This window comes from Peromyscus maniculatus, chromosome 3 (genome assembly GCF_049852395.1).
Source record: "Peromyscus maniculatus bairdii isolate BWxNUB_F1_BW_parent chromosome 3, HU_Pman_BW_mat_3.1, whole genome shotgun sequence".
Classification (NCBI taxonomy): domain Eukaryota; kingdom Metazoa; phylum Chordata; class Mammalia; order Rodentia; family Cricetidae; genus Peromyscus; species Peromyscus maniculatus.
In genome coordinates, this window is record NC_134854.1 from 66,525,791 (window position 1) to 66,547,547 (window position 21,757).

The 21,757-nt window shown below is 47.1% G+C and overlaps 1 protein-coding gene across 3 annotated transcripts in view; it reads left to right on the plus strand.

Annotated features, from left to right (window-relative positions):
- Nub1 (negative regulator of ubiquitin like proteins 1) overlaps positions 1-20,342 on the plus strand; it is a 31,998-nt gene extending 11,656 nt beyond the window's left edge. For all 3 annotated transcript variants that reach the window (XM_076566701.1, XM_076566703.1, XM_076566702.1), the window contains 12 exons: positions 1,264-1,325; positions 2,125-2,195; positions 5,525-5,707; positions 5,856-5,944; positions 6,900-7,006; positions 13,162-13,345; positions 13,835-13,942; positions 15,131-15,283; positions 17,459-17,605; positions 18,107-18,202; positions 19,118-19,304; positions 19,505-20,342. In XM_076566701.1, the coding sequence (XP_076422816.1) occupies positions 1,264-1,325; positions 2,125-2,195; positions 5,525-5,707; positions 5,856-5,944; positions 6,900-7,006; positions 13,162-13,345; positions 13,835-13,942; positions 15,131-15,283; positions 17,459-17,605; positions 18,107-18,202; positions 19,118-19,304; positions 19,505-19,683 (1,566 nt within the window). In that variant the 3' untranslated portion in view covers positions 19,684-20,342. The remainder of the gene's footprint in view (positions 1-1,263; positions 1,326-2,124; positions 2,196-5,524; positions 5,708-5,855; positions 5,945-6,899; positions 7,007-13,161; positions 13,346-13,834; positions 13,943-15,130; positions 15,284-17,458; positions 17,606-18,106; positions 18,203-19,117; positions 19,305-19,504) is intronic.
- The last annotated feature ends 1,415 nt before the right edge of the window (positions 20,343-21,757 follow it).

Here is a 21,757-nt window from a genome sequence, read left to right on the forward strand (position 1 = left end):
AGACCCCTCCGGGTTTCCCACATGTCACACAAGCACATCCACAATAACAAGTACAACCAACACACACCAAATATTATAAGAATAAACTGACTGGTGAGCATTCACAGTAGCACCATTCATAATGGCTAAGGTAGAGACAATCTAACTTCCATCAGTGGGTGTGTGGATAAACAGATACACCCACACCACAGAAGACAGCTGGTGGTACAGATACACAATACTAATAGTTTATAATATGAGCAAACCTCAGAAACGTGCCAAAAAAAGGCCTGATGCTATATGGTCCTGCTTCTGTGAAGTATCCAAAACAGACAACTTGGTAGACAGAAAATAAATGGTTGCAAGGCTGGAAAGTAGAGGGATGGAGTGTAGGACATGGTGCCTGGTAACGGATGATGATGGCAATGTTCAGAAATTCCATTAAACATTTTCTTCTCGTAAGATTTTATTTTTAGGGGGCTGGAGAAGATGGTTAGAGGTTAAGAGCACTGCCTACTGTTCCAGAGGTCCTGAGTTCAATTCCCAGCAACCACATGGCTCACAGCCATCTGTAATGAGATCTGGTGCCCTCTTCTGGCCTGCAGGCATACATAGAGGCAGAATGTTGTACACATAATAAATAAATAATCTTTTTTAGAAAAGATTTTACTTTTAATTGTATGTAAATATGTGTCTCTGGGCTTGTGCATGTAAATGAAGTACCTCTAGAGGCCAAGAGTAAATTGTATCCTCTGGGCTGGAGTTACAGTCAGGTGTGAGTGTATGCTGGAAAGTAAGCTCAGGTCCTCTGTAAAAAAAGTATATGCTGGCAGGGCGGTGGTGGCGCACGCCTTTAATCCCAGCACTCAGGAGGCAGAGGCAGGCGAATCTCTGTGAGTTCGAGGCCAGCCTGGTCCACAGAGTGAGTTCCAGGAAAGGCGCAAAGCTACACAGAGAAACCCTGTCTCGGAAAACCAAAAAAAATAAAAAAAAGTATATGCTTTTACCACTGAGCCATCTCTCCAGTGTTATGAATTGTGATTATAATGATGGCTGGCCATGTGACAAGTCCCACTGAGCACTCCTACCTATTGCACTCAAGGTCACTCTATATCGGTCTGTGCTGGACTGTGTTCAACATGCTTCCCTGTACAGGCAGTACTTTGGTCCTTAAGTGGAACCCCGAGTTCACATCCTCTGACAGCACCTCACAACCTCACATGCAGGGTAGCAGTTCAAAGAAGTGTCACACTCAAGTGCATTTTGTTTTGTGTCATTTTGCAGCAAGACAAGAAAAGCTTGTTGGAGACCCGCTTGCATGTTACTGGTAGAGACCTGAGGTCTAAGTGAGTATCTGAGCTATGTCTCCCAACAGGTCTGCCCCTGTTACCCTGGTTCATTGAATGCTCTCGAGCTGTCTTGTAAGCTGGCCCATCCTCCCCTTATAGCCAAAGAAATGAAACCTGGAGGGTGGGACAAGAAAGAGGTTTTGCTGGCCTCACCCTGCTGAGTCAGAGGCAACATGGCTGCCTGGGTGAGGCCTGCTCATGGGAGCTTCTTGAATGCAGTACAGCTTTCAGAGGGTTGCAGCCTGGGGCCCACAGAGGAGGTGCCCAACTTGTACCTGAGTGAGTGGCTGAGGAATTGGAGGAGCCGTCCTTGCACTGAGCAGAGCATGTGTTTCATAATTCCATTCTTTTCAGCACTGATTGCTTGCTCTGACCTTCAGCAAAGGCCAGCCGCCCCGGGGGTTCTTCAGCTGATTGTCTCATTACTTTAGCTTCCATCAGGGGCACTGGAGAATGAGGAAGCATCACTTCAGTGGTACAGGATAGCAGCCCTAGTTACAGGCTTCTCAGAGGATGCTGTGTAGTATGGCAAGGATGGTTTTTGACACCTGCTCAGATGGACGACAGCCCTGTAGTCCTCAACTTGGAAACGAGTTTAGAAAGGGCTTGGCTCGTGGCTTCCAGCAGCCGCTCACTGTACCAGCTTTACTGTAGTCGTGCTTACTGGTCAGTAGGTGGAAAGCCTGGCTGTTTCTGAGTAAAAAGATAGAAAGTGGCCATCATGATCCAAGTCTTCATAGTAGGTAACAAATAACAAATTTGCTTTCCTGAAACTTATATTGTGTTTACTTTATAGAATAGCTGAAACTTTTGGATTTCAAGAAAATTACATCAAGATCGTAATAAATAAGAAACAGCTTCAACTAGGTATGTCATAGCAAAGAATGCATCTGATATATAAGTAGTTCCTTTCCATTTTTTTGTATTTTTTTTCTTGCTTTTCCTCTATTGAAAATTTCTTGGCCTTGTTGCATTTATTATCCAAAATCAATTACGTTAAAAGTTTACCATAATGAAAATGTAAAGCAGAAAAGAACATTCTAGTAAATATTCACTGGCTTACTCTGGCTAGTGGGGAAGAAAGACATTCATTTCAATGACACAGAATGTTCCAGAATGAAAGTCTGTACTGAGAGGAGGGTCTGGGTTACTCAGAGTTCTCTCTGGGAAGAGAGATGACCCTGAGAGGGACAGATGGACAAGGCCATATTGGAGCACTCCACTAACAGCCAAGAGAGCTGAATGTGGGGTGGAGGCCCTTTTGACTGTGGAGAGCAAACGGACCTGTGAGTCTTTTAGCAGTGAATCTCAGCCAGGGAAAATTTCACCATCCAGGGTACAGTTGACTTGGTGAGGAGACCATTTTTTTTTTTTTTTTGGTCTTTTTGTTTTTCAAGACAGGGTTTCTCTATAGCTTTGGAGCTTGACCTGGACTAGCTCTGTAGACCAGGCTGGTCTCGAACTCACAGAGATCCGCCTGCCTCTGCCTCCCGAGTGCTGGGATTACAGGCGTGCACCACCACCGCCCGGCCGAGGAGACAATTTTGATGATAATTAGTTGGGGGTGAAGACTGTAGTCCTATCATTTAGAGTCCAAATCAGAATTGTTGCTAAATGCCACACAGTCCCCACAAAAGCCACCTGTCACAGACTTCTGCCCAAGATGTTGAGTGCTGTTGAGAAGTCTGTGAAAATGAGCCTTGTTTAATATGGAGTTTGTCCTCCAAGAAATGGAAGCCACTGATACTGCAGAGTGGCACACAGGGCCATGTATGGCTTACAGACCAGTGGCTGCAATCTGTAGGAGGCATGAGTGGAACCAGAGAGACATTAGCTCCTTAGCAGTTCAGGTGGTTCACGAGATCTCGTAGATCTCTAGGGAGAGTCTAGGGAGAGTCCCTGGAGCCTCAGGAACTTAAGTTCACCTCTCTCTCTGTCTCTCTCGGCTTTTCACGACAGGTTTCTCTGTGTAGTCCTGGCTGTCCTGGATCTCTGTAGATCAAGCTATCCTCGAACTCACAGAGATCCCCTGCCTCTGCCTCCAGAGTGCTGAATTAAAGACGTGCACCACCACCTCCTGTCTAGGTTTCACATTTCTAAACATTGCCCTTCATAGTCTTTCAGCACCTCCAGTTGTTTCCCTTGTATATTCATATGTCACAGCTACCTTTTCGCTGACATCCCATCCCTCTGTTCTGCTCATCACTGGACAGAAATTTTTAATTTTGATGGTGTCAAAACCATTGCCCAGTTAGATTTTGTGTTTGTTGAAGAAATTCTTCCTAAGCCCAGAACCATAGGATATTCTCCATTTGTACACCGACATCTTCCTTCATCCCAAAGGCTGAGGATCAACTTGGGTCCCATCTAGTGTCTAACAGCATGAAGACATTTGATGTTGACCTTGACCTTTACACCCAGCTTACACAAAAATCTAGTAAGGTGGGCACGCCTTTACTCCCAGCACTCAGGGGTCAGAGGCAGGCAGATCTCTTGAGTTCAAGGCCAGCCTGGTCTACAGAGTGAGTTCCAGGACAGCCAGGGCTACACAAACTGTCTCGAAAGCAATAACAAAATCTATTTAGGCGACTTCCTCCCTTGCCACTTCCTTTTCCCAGGTGGATCTTGATTTTTGTATTTGAATGTTAAAATGGTTGTTGTTTCTAAAAAAGAAACACAGGAAGGGGAAACACTGTAGAAGGGTACAAAGAACAGAAGTGGGGGCTGGAGAGATCAAGAGCACTGGCTGTTGTTTCAGAGGTCCTGAGTTCAATTCCCAGCAACCACATGGTGGCTCACAACCATCTGTAGTGAGATCTGGTACCTTCTTCTGGCCTGCAGACATACATGCAGACAGAACACTATATAAATAATAAGTGAATAAAAAATCTTTAAAAAATATTAAAAAAAAAAAAAAAGAACAGAAGTGCAGGAAGGAGGTGCCCTCTTGAAACAGCAGCACCTACCAGAGGTTAGACACTAGAGGGGACCCAAGCTGATCCTCAGCCTTCGGGATGAAGGAAGATGGTGGTATCTATTTGTGGACTTACCTCTCTTCTTTTGTCTGTGTGTATTTCAACATCATGTTTTTAAAACTTTTTTAGGTTTTTTATTTATGTATATGAGTGTTCTGTCCTCCTGTGTGGCAGGGTCCTGTGCTGTTGTTCCCTTTGGGGGAGAAAGCCAAGCAGGCGCAGTGTCAATGACACAGACTCTGGGAGAATGTCAAAATAAGAAGTTCAGTTTATTCAGGAAGAGGCAAGCCTTATACACCCTCCACCCTGCCCTGGGGAAAGTCTGGAGAATTCGCATCTACTGGTGTGACATGGCTCCCTTTCATTGGTCCGGGTCATCTCAGATCATGTTTCAGCTGCTGTTGCTAAGGCCTTTAGGGAGACCCAGGTTGGCTCTCAGAAAATATCTTATTACTGGTTTGGGCCGGCTGGCCCTCAAGCCTGTTAAGGATGAGTTATCCCACACTCCTGTTAGGTCTGCAGGACAGAAGAGGGCATCAGATCCCATTATAGATAGTTGTGAGCCACAATGTGGGTGCTAGGAATTGAACTCAGGACCTTGGGAAGAACAGCTAGTGCTCTAACCACTGAGCAACCTATCCTCCCTCAATATCACTTTTACTAGGTTTGTCTGTAGTGTTTGGCTAACCTATTCATTCACTGGACCAGCTCTTCCCCTTTGTTCTGTTTTATGGGGTTCTGTCTTTATTTCTATTCATTACAAGAGGAAACTGTGTTCTAGAAAAGCAGAAGCTGAGTTAAGTCCATGGAGTGGAAGGAAGGCGCTGTGGCCTCTGCTTTTCACCATAGCCAGAGCTGGCATTGCTGTTGCTCCTGCATGCAGTGTGGTCTTAGTGTGAAGAGAAAGAAAATAGGAAGGAGTGAGTGTGGCCTGCTAGTCTGCAAGTGTGCCTGCAGGTCTCAGAACCCCATTCTCCAGGCTGGTGCAGGGTGCAGGGGTAAACAACACTGGCTGCAGAGCCTGATGGCTTGAGTTTGGTCCTAGGATCCCACATGGTAGAACTCCTGCAAGTTGTATACAGACACATGCACACAGCACACACACATATGCACACATGCGCACCCAAAAATAAATTAATTAATAAAGAAGAACTCCATTTACCATAGGAAATGGACTGTTGCCCAGGAAGTTTGTGTGACAGGCAATTCTGCTGTTCCCAGGGAAAAGCCTTGAAGAACAAGGGGTGACTCACAATGTAAAGGCGATGGTGCTGGAGCTGAAACAGTCTGAAGAGGACGCGAGGAAAAACTTCCAGGTAGAGGAGGAGGAGCAGAATGAGGCTGAACTGAAGGAGAAGCGCATTCAGAGGACCAAAAGGGGCCTGGAGATCCTGGCGGAGAGAGGTACACAGAGTTTGGCTTGTCCCTCCCTCAGATACACAGCTAGAGTACCGTGCCTCTCGTGGAGTTCACTCCAGAGGGTGGCATCTCAAGGGTTGTCACTGTCACTGCCGTCCACCTGAGTTAACCAGACTCTATGGCTTTGTTGCAGCGGAGATGGTAGATCCGGAAACGATGCCTTACTTAGACATTGCAAACCAGACAGGCAGGTCAATCAGAATTCCTCCTGCCGAAAGAAAAGTAAGTACGGCCTTGGAAGGCTTGCTGGGCGGTCAGAACAGAGGGGCGGGGTCAGGCCCAGAAGTTACTTAGAATGAAGAGTTCTGACTAGGAATCAAGTTCATTTTAGGGTTTTGAGTTTTTATCTTTTTGGTATTTAAATGACAATTTTGGGGTATGCTGCTCTATTTGAATTATTCTATTTAAAATTAAAAATTAAAAGCTGGGAGGTGGTGGCACAAACCTTTAATCCCAGCACTCGGGAGGCAGAGGCAGGCAGATCTCTGTGAGTTTGAGGTCAGCCTGGGCTACATAGTGAGTTCCAGGAAAGGCACAAAGCTATACAGGGAAACCCTGTCTCGAAAAACAAAACAAAACAAAAAGAAGAGTCTTGAAAGCTATCCTCCACATATGTGCTGTGGCACAAATGTACACACATGCACACACAAATGTAATACTGCTTGTGAAGGTGGAGGATGGGAGACTGGCACAGGAGTCTTGATAAGTATTCAAAACACCACAACCAAGAATGAGTGTTTGGTATACTCTTGCTCATTAGCTCAGGTTGGCCTCTACCTCACGGTCCTTCCTCGGCTTCTCACAGGCCCACACTACCATACCTGCATACTCCTCAGAAAGGCCATAACAGTTATTGGCCACTAATCCTGGCTAGTCTTTTGGAAAACTAGAACTACATCTAGACCAGCAGGTGGTTTAAAAAACAAAACTGATAAAAGTGAGGGCTGATGATACTCATGATGGCAGCCACGTTGACGTGAGAATTTGGCTTGGGTGCCTCAATGAGAGAAAGCTCTAATTATAACAATTAATTTGGCTTTTAGATTGAGTTGTTTTTGTTTTTGTTTTTTTTGCCTTGTTTTTCATTAGAGCTAATATGCTTTTTAGTTTGTTTTATTATTAATGCTTTACTAATTTTGTTTGAAAGCTGTTTTTAAAATTCCACATTCTTTCCTAGGCCCTTATGTTAGCTATGGGATACCATGAGAAGGGCAGAGCTTTCCTGAAGAGGAAAGAGTATGGAATAGCCTTGCCGTGCCTTCTGGACGCTGACAAGTATTTCTGGTAGGTACTTTTGTATTCCGCATATACTAGTGTAAGGGGGATGCCCCAGCACCCCCTTGCTTGTAACCTCAGACTGATTTTCACCCACAGTGGTTGCTGGGAGTGTGGAGTTAAGGCACACATCAGTTTGTGTTTGTTTCCTCCTTTGTATTTTTTTTTCTTTCTTTTGAGACAGGGTTTCTCTGTGTAGCTCAGGCCGGCCTTGCATTCACAGAGGTCCGTCTGCCTCTGCCTCCCAAGTGCTGGGATCAAAGGCATGCACCACCACCGCCCGGCCCTCCCTTGTATTTCTAACTGACCTGACCCCACCCCCCACCCCCACCCCCACCCCACCCCCCGTTCATTCTTACCTAGTGTGTAGGCTCTGCACTCCCAGGGTGCTGCCCCCAGAACTGTCCGTCACACTTGTGGGGTAGGTGCAGAAGGCGATGGCCCCTGAACCATATTGCAGCGAACCCTGCAGGATGGGACCCTGGCCCTCTTCTTCAGTCACTGCTGGGTTTCTCTGAAGAGGAGTATTCTGCCGATTGAGCTGGCAGTTATGTTGAGGTGCAGTGTTCACAGGAAGAAAGCAACATGCCTGCCTCCTTTTGCCTTATTTCCTAGTTTTCAGATTTAGTTGGTTCCTCAAAGGTGACCAAACTGAGGGTTTTTTCCCCCTCATCAGTATTAACTGGTGAAGCCAAGAGTGAATTCCTACTGTCTCAGCACTTGGGAGGTTGAGGCACAAGTTGTAGGCCAACCTGGGCTACCCTGCAAGCCCTTGTCTCCAGGGGATATGTATGTATGTATGTATGTATGTATGTATGTATGTATGTATGTATGTATGTATGTATGTTTTTTAACATGGGCTTTAACCCATCTGATATGATGTGCTTCATACAGCTGTGCTTAGTTTCTCCATCTCTGGCTGGCCCCGGTGTCCTTTGACCTGGTGCTGGCAGTCTCTGCAGTTTCCCAGGGTTCCTGGTTCCTGTTCATGGAAATGGTACTTAGAGAATGTCATCCAGACGTGTTGGATGCTTGAGATGGATAGGCTTGGTTCTGGGAAATGGTCAAGTAAACAGCCTCAGTGTGGACTTTGTGTTTGGTGAATTCCCATGACAATCATCCATATGTCAAGAAATGAATACAGATATTTATGATAGTTTTCTAGTTGCAAAGGTCAGTGCTGTTGGGTCTTAAATGTGTAAACCTCAGGCTAACTTATATGAAAAAGAGATTTATTGTCCCAGATGTTGGAAGGAGATGGAGCAAGGCTGGGAAGAGTGACAAGGTGGTCTGGCTTCAGGGTCTCTGTATGTGTGCTTCTTCTCTGCTGATGCGAACACTAGAGACTGTAACCTGAGTCATTAAAATAGAGGAAAAGTTTTCACATCTTTGCATAGTTGTTCCTACCTTGTTAGTAGAGAAGATTTCAAATATGTGTGGAGGGAGAGACTGTTTTAGTGAACTTACATAGGCTCATAGTCTGGCTTTAGTGGGTGCCAAGAAAGAGTCTTGATTCTTCTTGTGAGCCCTTTTCAACCTTTTCTCCCTGGACAGATTCAAATGATTTTCAGATGTCAGATCCCTCATTAAAACAGCCATGGCATCACTTCATGATATACCAATAAATCATTAAGTAGCAGGTGTAATAAATAATAACTATTAGTGGTTTTAAGGTATAGATAGTCATCTTTCCTTTATGGTCATGAATGTATCAAATTCCCCACTGGTACCTGCAGGTGAATATTTCTCCTAAGGTCCGGAATAGACTCTACCAAGCGACGAAGAAATTAATCTGAGTCCATTCACTCTATTCTTCTCAGTCAATTCTATCTACACAGCTTCTTTTCTGTCCTCATACTTAGCTCCTCTCTGCGCCATCTCCTGCTGTTCTCTCATTGTTCTTAGTTCTTCTTCCCTTGTTCTCCCCTCAAGCATATATATACATACATACAGATACAGACATACATATATATACACATACATACATATATATCTATTTATTAACAACTTGTAGTAAAAACTACAAAGTAAACTCTCAGGGACAAGTATTCTGATAAGAGTCACATTTGGCAAAGACTTGGTCAGCTTAATTGGTGACTGACAACAGCTGTAGGTTGTGAAAAGTTCTGCCTATCTCTTAAAGGGATAGCTACAAGGGTTACAAGGGAAGACATTAAACCAATGAGAGATTTAAGGAAAGGCAAAGAATATGTGTTCTATTTTATGTGATTAATAATATCCAGACATGGTTAGTCAGTTAACAGCCTTTTTCTGCTAATCACCTAAATCTCAGGACCTATACATAATTAGTCTACTGAGCCTAAAATCTTGCACTAAAAACTAGTGTAGAAATAAATACAAAGTGTTAATTGTTTTTTGAATCAGAGTGGGGAGGGGCCGGTGGAGGAAGCTTAGGGCAACATGGGTGCTGTTGATCTCTTGAAGGACTAGGAGATACCCAGGCCAGGCACCTGCACTGTAACTTCTAGTTTGCTATAATTCTTCTGAGGGGTTTTGATCCAACACGGCCAGGCACCTGCAATTCCGTTCTGTGAAAGTTCTATGAGGACACTTTGGCCAATATTTACCTTGTCAGTGGCTAAGGATGGAGAACAAGACCTCTAAGTGTCTACAGTTCACATGGAACAACAGACCTAGTTATGAAGCATATTTTAGTATGTTTCTATTCATAAAAATTGTACAGTTAAATAAGAAACCATCTTCTTGACTATCCACAATTTTGTGTGCCCATAAGATTGCGATGTAATCATGAGATTACATGTACATATAACACGGAAATGCACAGTAAATGGGGAGAATCATAGCTGTTAATGCACAAGAAGTTTACAACAAGAAGCAGCCAATTCAGCCGGGCAGTGGTGGCGCACGCCTTTAATCCCAGCACTCGGGAGGCAGAGCCAGGCGGATCTCTGTGAGTTCCGAGGCCAGCCTGGGCTACCAAGTGAGTTCCAGGAAAGGTGCAAAGCTACACAGAGAAACCCTGTCTCAAAAAACCAAAAAAAAAAAAAAAAAAAAAAAAAAAAAAGATTCCACTCACTTCTAGTGTGACCATGCGTACTTATGCCCAAGCTGTTATGCATGGCCCTTGGGGAACATTCCAGGTATGTTGTAGATAATTACCTCTCTCCTCTCGAGAACTATTCGTTCTGGTCAACGTATTTATGTATTTGTGTGATTTCTCTTTTTTTTGAAAAAAGCCAGCTATAGCAGGAGCCCAGGTGCTGATGGAGGGAACCCTAGCTTTCCATTTCCCCCTCCCCAAGTAAGCAGAGCTTCTGCATGACTTTTTACTCATCTACGTACAGTGGCTAGTATGCCAAGAATAGTCCTCCCCCCTTTTGTGCGCCTGTGTGTGTACGCCTCTGTGTATGTGTGGTGCTGAGAATCAACCAGGGTTTGTCCATGCTAAGCAGATGCTTTACTACTGAGCCACACCCATGGAGCAGCAGGACAGGATTTACTCTGCCTAAAAAGCCTGGCAAAATGAAGAAATCAACAGCTCCCCAGCAGTTCGGGGCAAGCAAAGGCAGGCAGGGCATCACCCTGAGTTGAGGTAGAGCTAGGTGTCCAAGCTGCCAATGAGGCCAGTGAGAGTGCTTGAGGTTTCTCTTGAGTCTCCATGGAGTGAGGTAACCAGCATACCCATGGGAAGAAACCACCCACTTCTGGGTAAGGACCACCTGAAAGAAGTAGCAGGTATAATCCTTTGTGCCCACAGAGGACAAGGAGTAGTTTGTGTCCCCACCAACAGGAGCAGAGAACTGTGTGGTCTTGGGACAGCGAATGGAGCTTTGGGAAGAGTATTGTCTCAGCACGAGCCAAGAAGGCTGCTGTTAGTCCCACCCAGCCCAGCCTCAAAGCTTTCCATGAACAGCAGGCTTGTTATGTTTTCACGTAACCCTAATGCATCCCTAACAAGGCTCAATATTCAGTAACCAAAATAAACTGTGCCCAATTACAAGCCCACAGTAAAATAAAGAGGGAGATCAGTCAACAGAAGCAGCTCCAGAAACTACACAGAGCTCGAATTAGTAGTCAAGGACACTGAAGCAGCAGATGTATTCCTGTGTTCAAGAAGGCTTGAGCAGGGGAGATGGTGGGTGGCATGGGAGGTATGCAGAAGACCCTCATTGAAAACAAAGAATGGCCTAGTAAATGACCTCTGTTGAGAAAAGATAATTAAGCTTAGCTTATCATTCTGTTGAGCTGGAGAGATGGTTCAATGATTAAGAACACTGACTGCCTCAGCAAAGGACCTAGGTTCAGTTCCCAGCATCCATACTGAGTGGTCCACAACTGCCTGTAACTCCAATTTAAGGTGATCAACACCTTTTCTGGCCTCCATGGGCACTGCATAGACACCAATGTATACACACATATATACAACACGCAGAAGTAAAAATAACTGTAAAAATTAAAAATTCTGTTAACCAATCTTAATTCCAGTTGACTCTAGTGCTTCCATTTTAATGCTGTTTCGACATGAAAATTGGTTGAATAGCAAAGCTTTTAAAACTGCAAACCAAGTCATTATTAATAGAAATATACTCTAAAACACAATCTTATGCTAGGTTTTTGTTTTTAAATTTTCCCTCCCCAATTGACAAGATCAGGCTCAAATTCAGTTTCAAAACTATAGTATATGGATGTTGGTTTCTTTTTCTCTCATTCAGTCATTAGTTTGTTTGTTTGTTTTGAGGCAGGGTCTCTTTATGTAGCCCTGGCTGTCTGTCCTGGAACCTCTAGATGGACAAACCCAAGAGAGATCTGCCTGCCTCTGCCTCCTGAGTGCTGGAATTAATGTTATATACCACCATGCCCAGCTTGATTTCTTGAAACTAATAGAATAAAACATAGCTCTCTAATAGGAGACCTGGGCTTTGATATATTTTTGGTTTTATGTTTTGGCCATACATATATTCAATTCTGGGTCACACTATTGATTATATTGACTCAAACGAGGCTGTTAGTGTCCTTGTCCTTGCTGCTTTTCCTGAAGGCATTGAAAAAGCTTTTTATGGGTCTTGAAAGTTAACGTGTGGCAGAGTACCCATTGCATTCTGTGAATGGCTCAGCATTTCTGTCCTGGAAACTGAATCTGTCAGGGTGCAGATCGAGGCATCTCCCTTGATGTGAGAGTAGACCTCCACCTGTAGCGTCTCTGCCTCTTCTCAAAGTCAAGTTTTCAGGCTGAGTTGCAGGTTTTAAGACTCCCTTTCATTGGGCCTCCCCAGGCCTATGTGTGTAGTGGCATGGCATTTATTTTAAAGACATTCATAGTGAGTAGGAATGTTAGAAGAGGCAGGGAAGAAAGCATGCAAAAACACTGTTCTGTATGTTCTCGCCCCCCTGGACTGTGTACAGCCTCATGGGCTGATGACAACATCCATTAGATTGGGCTCTTGGCTGAGCACATATTAATAGGCAAAGCAGGAAGCTCATATTTAACAGCATCCCAGTGGAAGCAGATGGGTGAAGCTTTGAAGTTATCTGTGTGAGCTGTGTGGTCACAGATGTTCTCCCGCCTTGAGGTCCGGTCTGCACTATGCATTGAGCATCATCACAACTTAAAGTACAGATAAATAGTTCATGGCAGTGTCTTCATCCCTTTCCCTGTGTCTGGCTCAGCCTGTCCATGGGCCCTCAGGAGTCAGCTTGGCATTTAAGTTAGCCTGGTGTTTTCCCAACAAGAAAGTTCCCAGGCATGCCTGTCTCACCGTAGCTGTTATCAGCTGAGGCATTTTTAGGAAGTGGGGGTTTTGGGGTGTCTTTAAAACTGTGTCAAACTTTCGTGCAAGTTAGACTCTCCGGGGAGGTTTTAGAGATAGGACTCCAGCTCCTGGCATGGAGAACCTTGTTACACTGGCCCTAATTGGGTCCTCAGCATCAGCATCTCCAAAGAAAAAGACTCTTGTGTCTTGGTGATTGTAATTCACAGCCAGAGCTGGAAGCCACTATGTTCTAGGCCAAATGCCACCATGCTGCTGTTGAGAACCCTAATTCCCCTTTATCCCTTCAAAGGATCCATATTTTAAATAAATATCCTTTTAGTTAATCCTAGAAATGCAGCAAGAGCTGGAAAGCTTTCTGGGGACCCCACAAGGGCTGAAGGGCTGCGTATTGATGGCTTCTTTCTCTTGCAGTGAGTGCAAAGAGCTGCTGGACACTGTGGACAACTACGCGGTTCTTCAGCTGGATATCGTGTGGTGCTACTTCCGCCTGGAACAACTGGAGTGCCTCGATGATGCAGAGAAGAAGCTGAACTTGGCCCAGAAGTGCTTTAAAAACTGTTATGGAGAGAATCACCAGAGACTGGTCCACATAAAAGTACGTAACTGTGATTGGTTTTCTGAACCCACTTCTGGGCTCATTTATTCCTGTCCAGATGTGGAAACTGCTGACAGAGGTGATTCATCTGGGCAGCAGTTTAAAATATCCCCTTTGTAAACCAAGGCTTTAGCAGGTATTAAGTGTTTAATTAGTCTGGCTGGGTTTTATTTTATTTTATTGTTTTGAGACAGTCTCATGTAGCCCAGGCTGTCCCTGAACTCCTAATCCTCTTGCTTCAGCCTCCAGAGTTCTGGGATTACAGTATGCTCCACCTGTGCAGCTTAGTCTCACTGCCTCTGTGGAGGTTCTTAAAGTCAGCTTACTGATTACAGACCCCTGCTCTCAGTCACTCCGACCAGGAGAGAACCGCTGACTTAAGGCAGTTGGAGACAGGTGTTGTGACTGGTTCCTTCCATGTGGAAGTGACACTGCTTGGGAACCTTCCTGATGACAGCTTATTATTCTTTTTTTTCCCAATGATTTCAGGGAAACTGTGGGAAAGAGAAGGTGTTGTTTTTAAGACTCTACTTGCTTCAAGGGATTCGAAACTATCACAGTGGAAATGGAGAGGAGGCTCGGGACTATCTCAACAAGGTAAGAAAGGCCGGGGTCTGCCCTCACCTGCGCCTCTGTGCCTGGCAGTGGAGTGCTCTGTGAATCATGCTCAGACTGACCCTTCAGGGCCCTGCACCTTCCTCCCATCCTCTCCCTCACACGGCATGAACACTTAAATCTGTTAGGGTTCAGGCAAGAGGCTGCAATAAGGATGCTTCAAAATGACAATCGCCTTAATTGGGTAAAGTTTCTGCCCTGTTGTCCAGCATCTTGAGGTGAGCAGGCCAGGCCAGGGTTCTGCAGGCTTTGGCTCCCATTCATTGTTCTTGCTGGTACCTCTGCCACCAGCAAAGAGGGCCAGAGAGGCAGAGCAGACCTTTACATGAGGAGAGACTACATGCAATTGACATAGAAACCACCAACCAGCCCAGCTACAAGGTTAAAACCTTCCTTTTCGATTAGACAGTAAGGGGGAAATGCTGTGGGATGGGGTCCTTCTCTGCTCTGTGAACCAGTGTTACTCTCATTGGTTGATGATAAAGCAGTTTTGGCCTATGGCAAGGCTGGATAATGTTAGGTAGAACAATCAAACTGAGGACTCAGAGGAAGAGGGATGGAGTCGGAGATTCGAGCCAGATGTCTAAGACCCAAGATGCCAGAGGACCCGTAAAGCCACATGGCAATACATAGATTAATAGAAATGGGTTAATTTAAATGTAAGAGCTAGTAAGTAATAAGCCTGAGTCATCGGCCAAGCATTTATAATATAAGCTTCTGTGTATTTTTGTGATAAGGCGGTTGGGACAAAAGAAAAGCTCCGCCTCCGTTTACAGAGAGTGATAGATGCTATGTGCAGCTCAGATTCTGTGGATTTTTTTCTTTTTGTTTTGAGACAGGGTCTTGCTGTCAGCCCAGACCCTGTAGATGGCCTTTACCTCCTGATTGCTGGGATTGCATACATGCACCACCACAGCCAGCTAAACTCAGGAATGTGTTACAGTCGCTCTGGCACTCCTGCAGTACTCAGCCTGCCCGCTTGGTTGGCTCTGCCGGCAGAGATAGTGTTGTCTGTTTTCCTTCCTGATGGCAGATAGGTTAGACAAGCTCGCTTCCATCATACTCTCCCACACAGTAGTTCACATTGGTGGCCTGACTTAGGGGCTTTAGCAGTGCTAAGCTTTGATGGTGCTGCTGTTGCATGAGTCTTCTGTTGTTTCCTGTTTATAGGCACGCCAGCTCTTTAAAGAGCTGTACATCGATCCGTCAAAAGTTCACAACTTGCTGCAGTTGGGGTTCACTGCCCAGGAAGCCCGGCTTGGCCTGCGGGCTTGTGATGGGAACGTGGACCATGCAGCCACTCACATTTCCAACCGCAGAGAGGTAAGTTTTCACTTCTCTCTTCAGTGCCCATGAGGCTTGGACCCTTTGAAAAGGTTAAGAAACAAAAACAGTACAGCTTCTTTTCTGAACTGGGTAGGGAAAGACCAGAGAGAATGCCAGAAGAGGTGTGAACAAGAATCAGGAGGGCAGGAATACATTGCCTTCCCCTGCTCTTTTTGAGACAGGGGCTCATGTAGTCCAGGTTGGCCTCTAACTAGTGGTAAAGCCAAGGGTAACCTTGAACTTCTGGTTCTCCTTGCTAGTAACTGTGAGGGCTAGGATTACTGGCATTCACCACACCCTGTTTTCTGCAGTGCTGGGGAGGAGACCTGGAGCGCCAAGGATGCTGGGCAAGTGTTTGCCAACAAGGCTGCATCCCCACCAGATTGTATTTCTGGAAGCTATTTCAAAGGTGACTGTAAACAGCCTGTGAGGCCACTATGATAGTTTAGGATTGCATTCTTGCCTGGAAACGTGTCAGATGATAGAAAAGAGGTCTTAAAAGCTGCAGTCATTTATAACAGGCTCACAAAAGGAAGTTTTAGAATTCTAGAGTTGGAAGGAAGGGACCTTGTCATACCCAGCTAGTCGTACAGCCGAGAACCTGAGGTCAGAGAGAGCTGGTGATAGGTGTCCATCTTCTCAAAGCTGGCAGTCTCTTCAGGCTTTCCAGCCAGACACTCTTCTTATGTGGATCCCATTTCCCAGGGAACCCTGAAGACAGCAGCCCGTGGGCCACAGAAGGGGCAGGAGACACTAGTCGGTGTGGGAATGGACCCATGGGTTAGTTGTGTAAGGACCTGTCAGCAGGACTGTCAGCCCTCGTCTGCTGTTCCAGCCGTCGTCCCTGGGCCTCGCTGAGGAGTCAGGGACAGGTCAGGCGAGGCTGGCGCGGTGCGCTGACTAGTCCAGCAGCAGGAGGCAAGCCTTGCGGACATCGCTTTTCCACCTTCCCACTGCTCCGCCACCACACGGCTGCAGTGGATGGAGAGCCTCTGTTTTCAGGTACTCTGAAAACATGCTGTAATGCTCAGTAGTTCGTGAGTCATTCTCCACGTGGTGATATAATTCAGTTGTACCCATGGCTGCCTGTGGTGCCACTGGCAAAGGTGCTTCTCATTTACAGTGAGGTGTCTGGGTCAGAGACTGCCTCTGAAAGTATAGTGGGGAGGGAGGGCAGTGAGATGAGTTAGTTAGCATCAGTGTCAGGCTTGCGGTCAAGCCCAGTGATCTGCCTTTGATCCCCTGGGCCCACAGAGACACAGTGAATTAAGATGTAATAAAAAATATGGCAGAATTATTGGGTTACATAAGACATTGGGTCCTAACACCACAAATATAAATGAGCGTGTATACATGTATGTGTGCGAACACTTACATGTCATATGTATATGCACTTCTGAATTAAGTGATCTTCAGAGAAAAAGCCCTGGACAGTGATAGGTTAGGTGAGTTGGTGGTCACTCATGTTGCCAAGGACCTGGTCTGTCCCTCCCCTTTGTGTCGTCTGATCACACCCCGAATGCCCACCAGTCCTCGAACCTCTCCCTGAGGCTGGTGTGGGCTGATACCATTCGGATCTCATCTGGGAGCTGGTCAGGGCAGGAGATGTTGGGAAGATACTCTTGGGGTGCCACAGAAGAGGCGCTCCTATGGGAGCTCAAAGTGTGAGGTGGGAGCTGCTGTCTCAATTCCTGCAGCCCTGGGTCTGCATTTGTCAAAGAACTAAATGAACTAAGTCTTTCCTTCTCCTGATGTTAGGGATAGAACCAGGGTGTTGTGCTAGGCAACCGTACCCAAAGTGATGTTCCTAGCTCCTTGATAGGAATCCCCAGGTAAGTGACCAGAGGCTGAGATGACCTTTGACCCTGGCAGAAAACTCTTCTGACATGAGACTGTAGCTGCATACCTGTGGAACCTGCCCGTTCTTATGCTGCATGTTGGGTTCTGGGTTCATGAGGTGCTGGGCTGGTCCTGTGTTTCTGCTCCTGACCTCAGAGCCCAGCCCTAGCCCAGTCCCTGAGCCTCTGGCCACTTCTCAGCAAAGACAGGTAGAGAGAGGTCCCTCTGTTTGGTTGTTCACCAGCCCAGAGGCTTTGAGACACCCTGCAGAGCAGAACCCCAGATTCCTGTGCTGCCTCCACCCCTAACTCAGAGGGACTTGTTTTCCTAAAGGAACTGGCTCAAATAAGGAAGGAGGAGAAGGAAAAGAGGAGACGTCGTCTGGAAAATATCAACTGTTTGAAAGGAATGGGTTACTCCACACATGCCGCCAAGCAGGCCCTTCACCAGGCCAGAGGCAACCTGGACGATGCCCTGAAGGTAAGGCTTCCAGGCTTCAGTCTGGGCAGCTGGGTGCACCCACTGGCCTGACTCCTTCCACACCTTCTTGTGGAGATGGGCTTGCGAGTGCAGTTCTCTCTTCCAGCAGAGCCGGAATGATGGCCCTGGCACCTGGCCTGGGCGTCTTTCTTTTGACTAAAGTCTAATGTCAGCGGCTGTACTGTCCAACTCAAGGACTGATCACGTTTCAGTTGAAGTGTTTGAATAAACTGTTTGTTTTATTTTTTGTGGTACCTCTTGGTAAAGGGGCTTTTTAAAGAAACCCCCAAAGTAACAGCAGCAGTGGCTTTTCCTTGGTCAAGAGGCACAGTAAGCTCTATGCTACAGGTCAGATGCTACCCTCGGGTGCCGCCACAGGGTGCCACAGAACAATGATAGACAGATGGATGCACAGGGGCAGGAACTGTGTGCCTGCATGTGAGAGGTGGTAGTCTGCGTGGCTGGTAGTTAGGTGAATAAAGGCCCTTCCTATGCTTTCAGATTCTCCTCAGTAATCCACTCATGTGGTGGCTACAGGATTTAGACCCTGAAAACAACAGCCGTCAAACAAGTCCTTCCCAAGAGAGCATCGACCAAGTGAGTGACAGGCGGTGCATCTTCCCTTGGGCGGGGCTGCCTGGAGGAGTGGGATGGCAGCAGGATGGCCATCCCTGGGAGGACTTCCGGTATATGTAGTCGGGTGGGTGTGGGGAGGGGGGTTCTGACTGAGAGGTGCTTCTGTAGAAGGGAAAGGGGATGGATGCATGGTAGTACACACCTTTAGTCTCAGCACCTGGAGACAGAGGCAGGTGGGTCTTTGAGTTCAAGGCCAGCCTGATCTCCATCGTGAGTTCCTGGCCAGGGCTACATGGTGAGATTCTGTCCTCTGAAAACTGCACGAGATGGACTGCCGCAGAAGGCGCCCTTTGCCCTCACTTCTCAGTTGCCTCTGTCCATGTTCCACTGTCTACGTCCGTCCTCTTTCTCTGCCTGGGACCTAAGAGGTTGTCATTGTGTCCCATGAAACTCAACCCACCTCGAAGTGTGGAGACTTCATCCACACTTGACATCACACTTTAGCATGTCCCATGCATTGTGGCCGTTTAACATGTGGTACTCACAGTTAGATTTTCATGACACCTGCTTTCAGCAGCAAGGTCCTGAGGTGAGTGCCTAGCACCTGTTGAACCCAGGTCTGCACGGCCTGGTGTCTCTGAGGCTGAAGAGGGAGGGACTTGTCAGAAAGGGCAAAAGATGCAGGCAGCATTCTTGAATTATACTTACCTAGAAAGGTACAGGCAGCATTCTTGAATTATACTTACCTAGAAAGGTGCAGGCAGCATTCTTTAATTATACTTACCTAGAAAGGTGCAGGCAGCATTCTTTAATTATACTTACCTAGAAAGCAAAGTTGTCCTAGATGTGCTGCGGGGTGCAAGAACATGGATGTGGTCCACAGGGCAGTGTGAGCTGAGCTCATGGTCACAGTCCTAACCCTGTGATCTCTCCTAGCTGGTGTACATGGGATTCGACACAGTGGTGGCTGAAGCCGCGCTAAGGGTGTTTGGAGGCAATGTCCAGCTGGCAGCTCAGACCCTTGCGCACCATGGAGGAAGCCTTCCTCCAGACCTGCAGTTCTCAGGAGAGGACTCCTCCTCCTCCTCCTCCACACCATCCACATCCCCATCAGACTCTGCAGGTAGGCCTGAGGTCTGGATGCTCCCTGATGGCTGCATTCTGCTGAGTTGGAGCTAAGGGCAGCTGTGATCCTAAGGCAGAGGCTAGCCTGGAGGTCGAGGGCCAACCCTGGGTTCTGCCGGGCCGCGGTGACTACCAAAGGCACAGTCAGGGCCCCTCTCCTCCTGTGATCTGCTTATCCCCGTGGTGTTTTCACTGCAGGGACCTCTAGTGCCTCAACAGATGAAGACATGGAGACAGAGGCCGTCAACGAAATCCTGGAGGACATTCCGGAGCATGAGGAAGACTACCTGGACTCCACTCTGGAGGATGAAGAAGTGATTATTGCTGAGTACTTGTCCTACGTAGAAAGTATAAGGTCTGCCACAAACAACAACTGAACAGAACTAAGTCCTACATTTCTGCCTATAAATTCTGTCGTTGTGAATGGTCGAATGCAGCTCTTCTTTGCGTTCCTCTTGCTTTTCAACGATTCTGCTCCACGTAGGCTTCTTCCTCAGGTACAGGGACCCAGCATAGTGAAGAGAGACTTTATTGGGAAGAGGACAGTCTAGGAGAGGGAGTCCCTGGCTCTGTTCCCCTTCTGCCTCCAGGTCTGCATCCCTAACTCGGCCACTCTGCCGGTTTTCCATCCAGACTGGGAAGCAGGCTCCCTAATGGAAGCAGGGTGGTCTGCAGAGGGCTGGGGACTCGGTCTCCTGTCCCCCTCAGCTAGCCCTCCTGTGCACTTTTCTTCCTATCCTGCTACTGAAACTCCCCTCTCCACCCACCGCTGCTGTGCAAGCTTACCTCAGCCCTTGCTCACCCTGCCTCACCCCTGCCTCTCCATTCCAAGTGCTGTGGGCACAATGAGATATAGGCCGCATCCCATACCAAATGGTGGCAGATACCTTGATGTTGAAATGTCAGTGTTCTGTGCTCTTAGATCAGTAAAGTCTGTACTTAAAATTCAAGGTTGCAAATCAGAGTTTCTATGAATTCTAAATTCCTCATACAAAGTGAGTCTTTTATTAAATGTAAGTTTTCAATGCTAACGAAAGCAACTTCTTTTCATTTACATTTCTAGACTGCTGTCAGAAAACTCAGATGGCTAAGAGACCCCTGAGATTGTGATGTGCTTTCTCAAGTCTCTTGCTGGGTTTTTCTACAGCTGGGTCTCGGGACTGTTCCTAAACAGGCCTGTCAGCCTTTGGTTGGTTCTTCCTGGGCATGGACCAGATGGATAGCCTTCTGGCACCCAGGGCATGGCAGGCAGCAGACAGATGTGGAGTGGGTCAAGTGCCACTGTACTCCTGAGATCCTCTCATTTCACCTGAAGCCCTGACCACAGACCAGGCTGGGCAAGTAGAATTGTTTCTTGCTTTTTTTAAAATTATACATATTTATTGTGTGGGGGGTGGGAAAACATGCCATAGCACATGTCTGGGGTTCAGAAGACAGCGTGTGGGAATTTGTTCTTTCCACCCTGTGGGTACCAGGGACTGAGCTCAGGCTGTCAGGCTCGGTGGCAGGCCCCGCTCCCTGATGACTCATCTTGTTGCCCCCCTTGCTATTCTTTGGAAGTAGACGATACTGATGGAAATAAACATGGAGAATACAAATGAATGTCCGGCCTAGCTGCAGTGGGTTGCTTCCGGGTTGTTCAGTGACCATTCCATTCTGTGTGTAGGGAGTGAGTGCAGTGTTGCCCTCAAGCGGCCTAGAGGTTGGAGTGTGGCTCTGCAGCAGGGCCCTTGTCGGGCCTGTGTGGGTCACGCTGCCAGCCTCAGCAGGGTTCCGGTGTGACCAGGAAGGAGAGACTCTGCGAGGGGCCGTGAAGCAGCCACCAGAGTGTGTGTCTTCGCAAGGGCAGGGCAGAGGGACTTACCTTGAAACTATTGGCCAACCAGGCACCGTCCCGGGCATGGTGCCAGCTGTACTTTCTGGATTCCCTACTGTTTAAACGCTGGCGGAGAACACCAGAAGCCAGGACATCACTGCCATGGCAGCAGGCCCTGACTGCATGTGCGAGGGTGAGCCATGGGCAAGCACACAGATGTTGTTACGGACAGGGTGAGGGGAGGGACAGGTGAGTGACCCATGAGTTGAGAAGGTTCTGGGTGCACCTGGAGTGCTGGGAAGGGGATGAAGAGCCTGCTGAGACTGCGCAGAGCCCTGAGAGGTGACAGAGCAGCCAGAGTGGGAGGACCAGGGCAGCAGAGAGCATGCTTGCGGGATGAAGTCAGCCTGAAGCTCTGCAATGATATACTGGCCTTGGCCTGGTGTCACTGACGGCATTTCACATCACCTGGAATTGTCTTGCATTGGTAAAACTGCCATACCTCTCTGTCCTCCTGGCCAGGCATCTGGTAGAAAGTTCTGTCCCTTCTTTTGGCCAACTGAACATGTGTCACAGACACTCGCTTCCTTCCTGTCAAAGGCTAAGCAAGCACTCTACCACTGAACTACACTCCC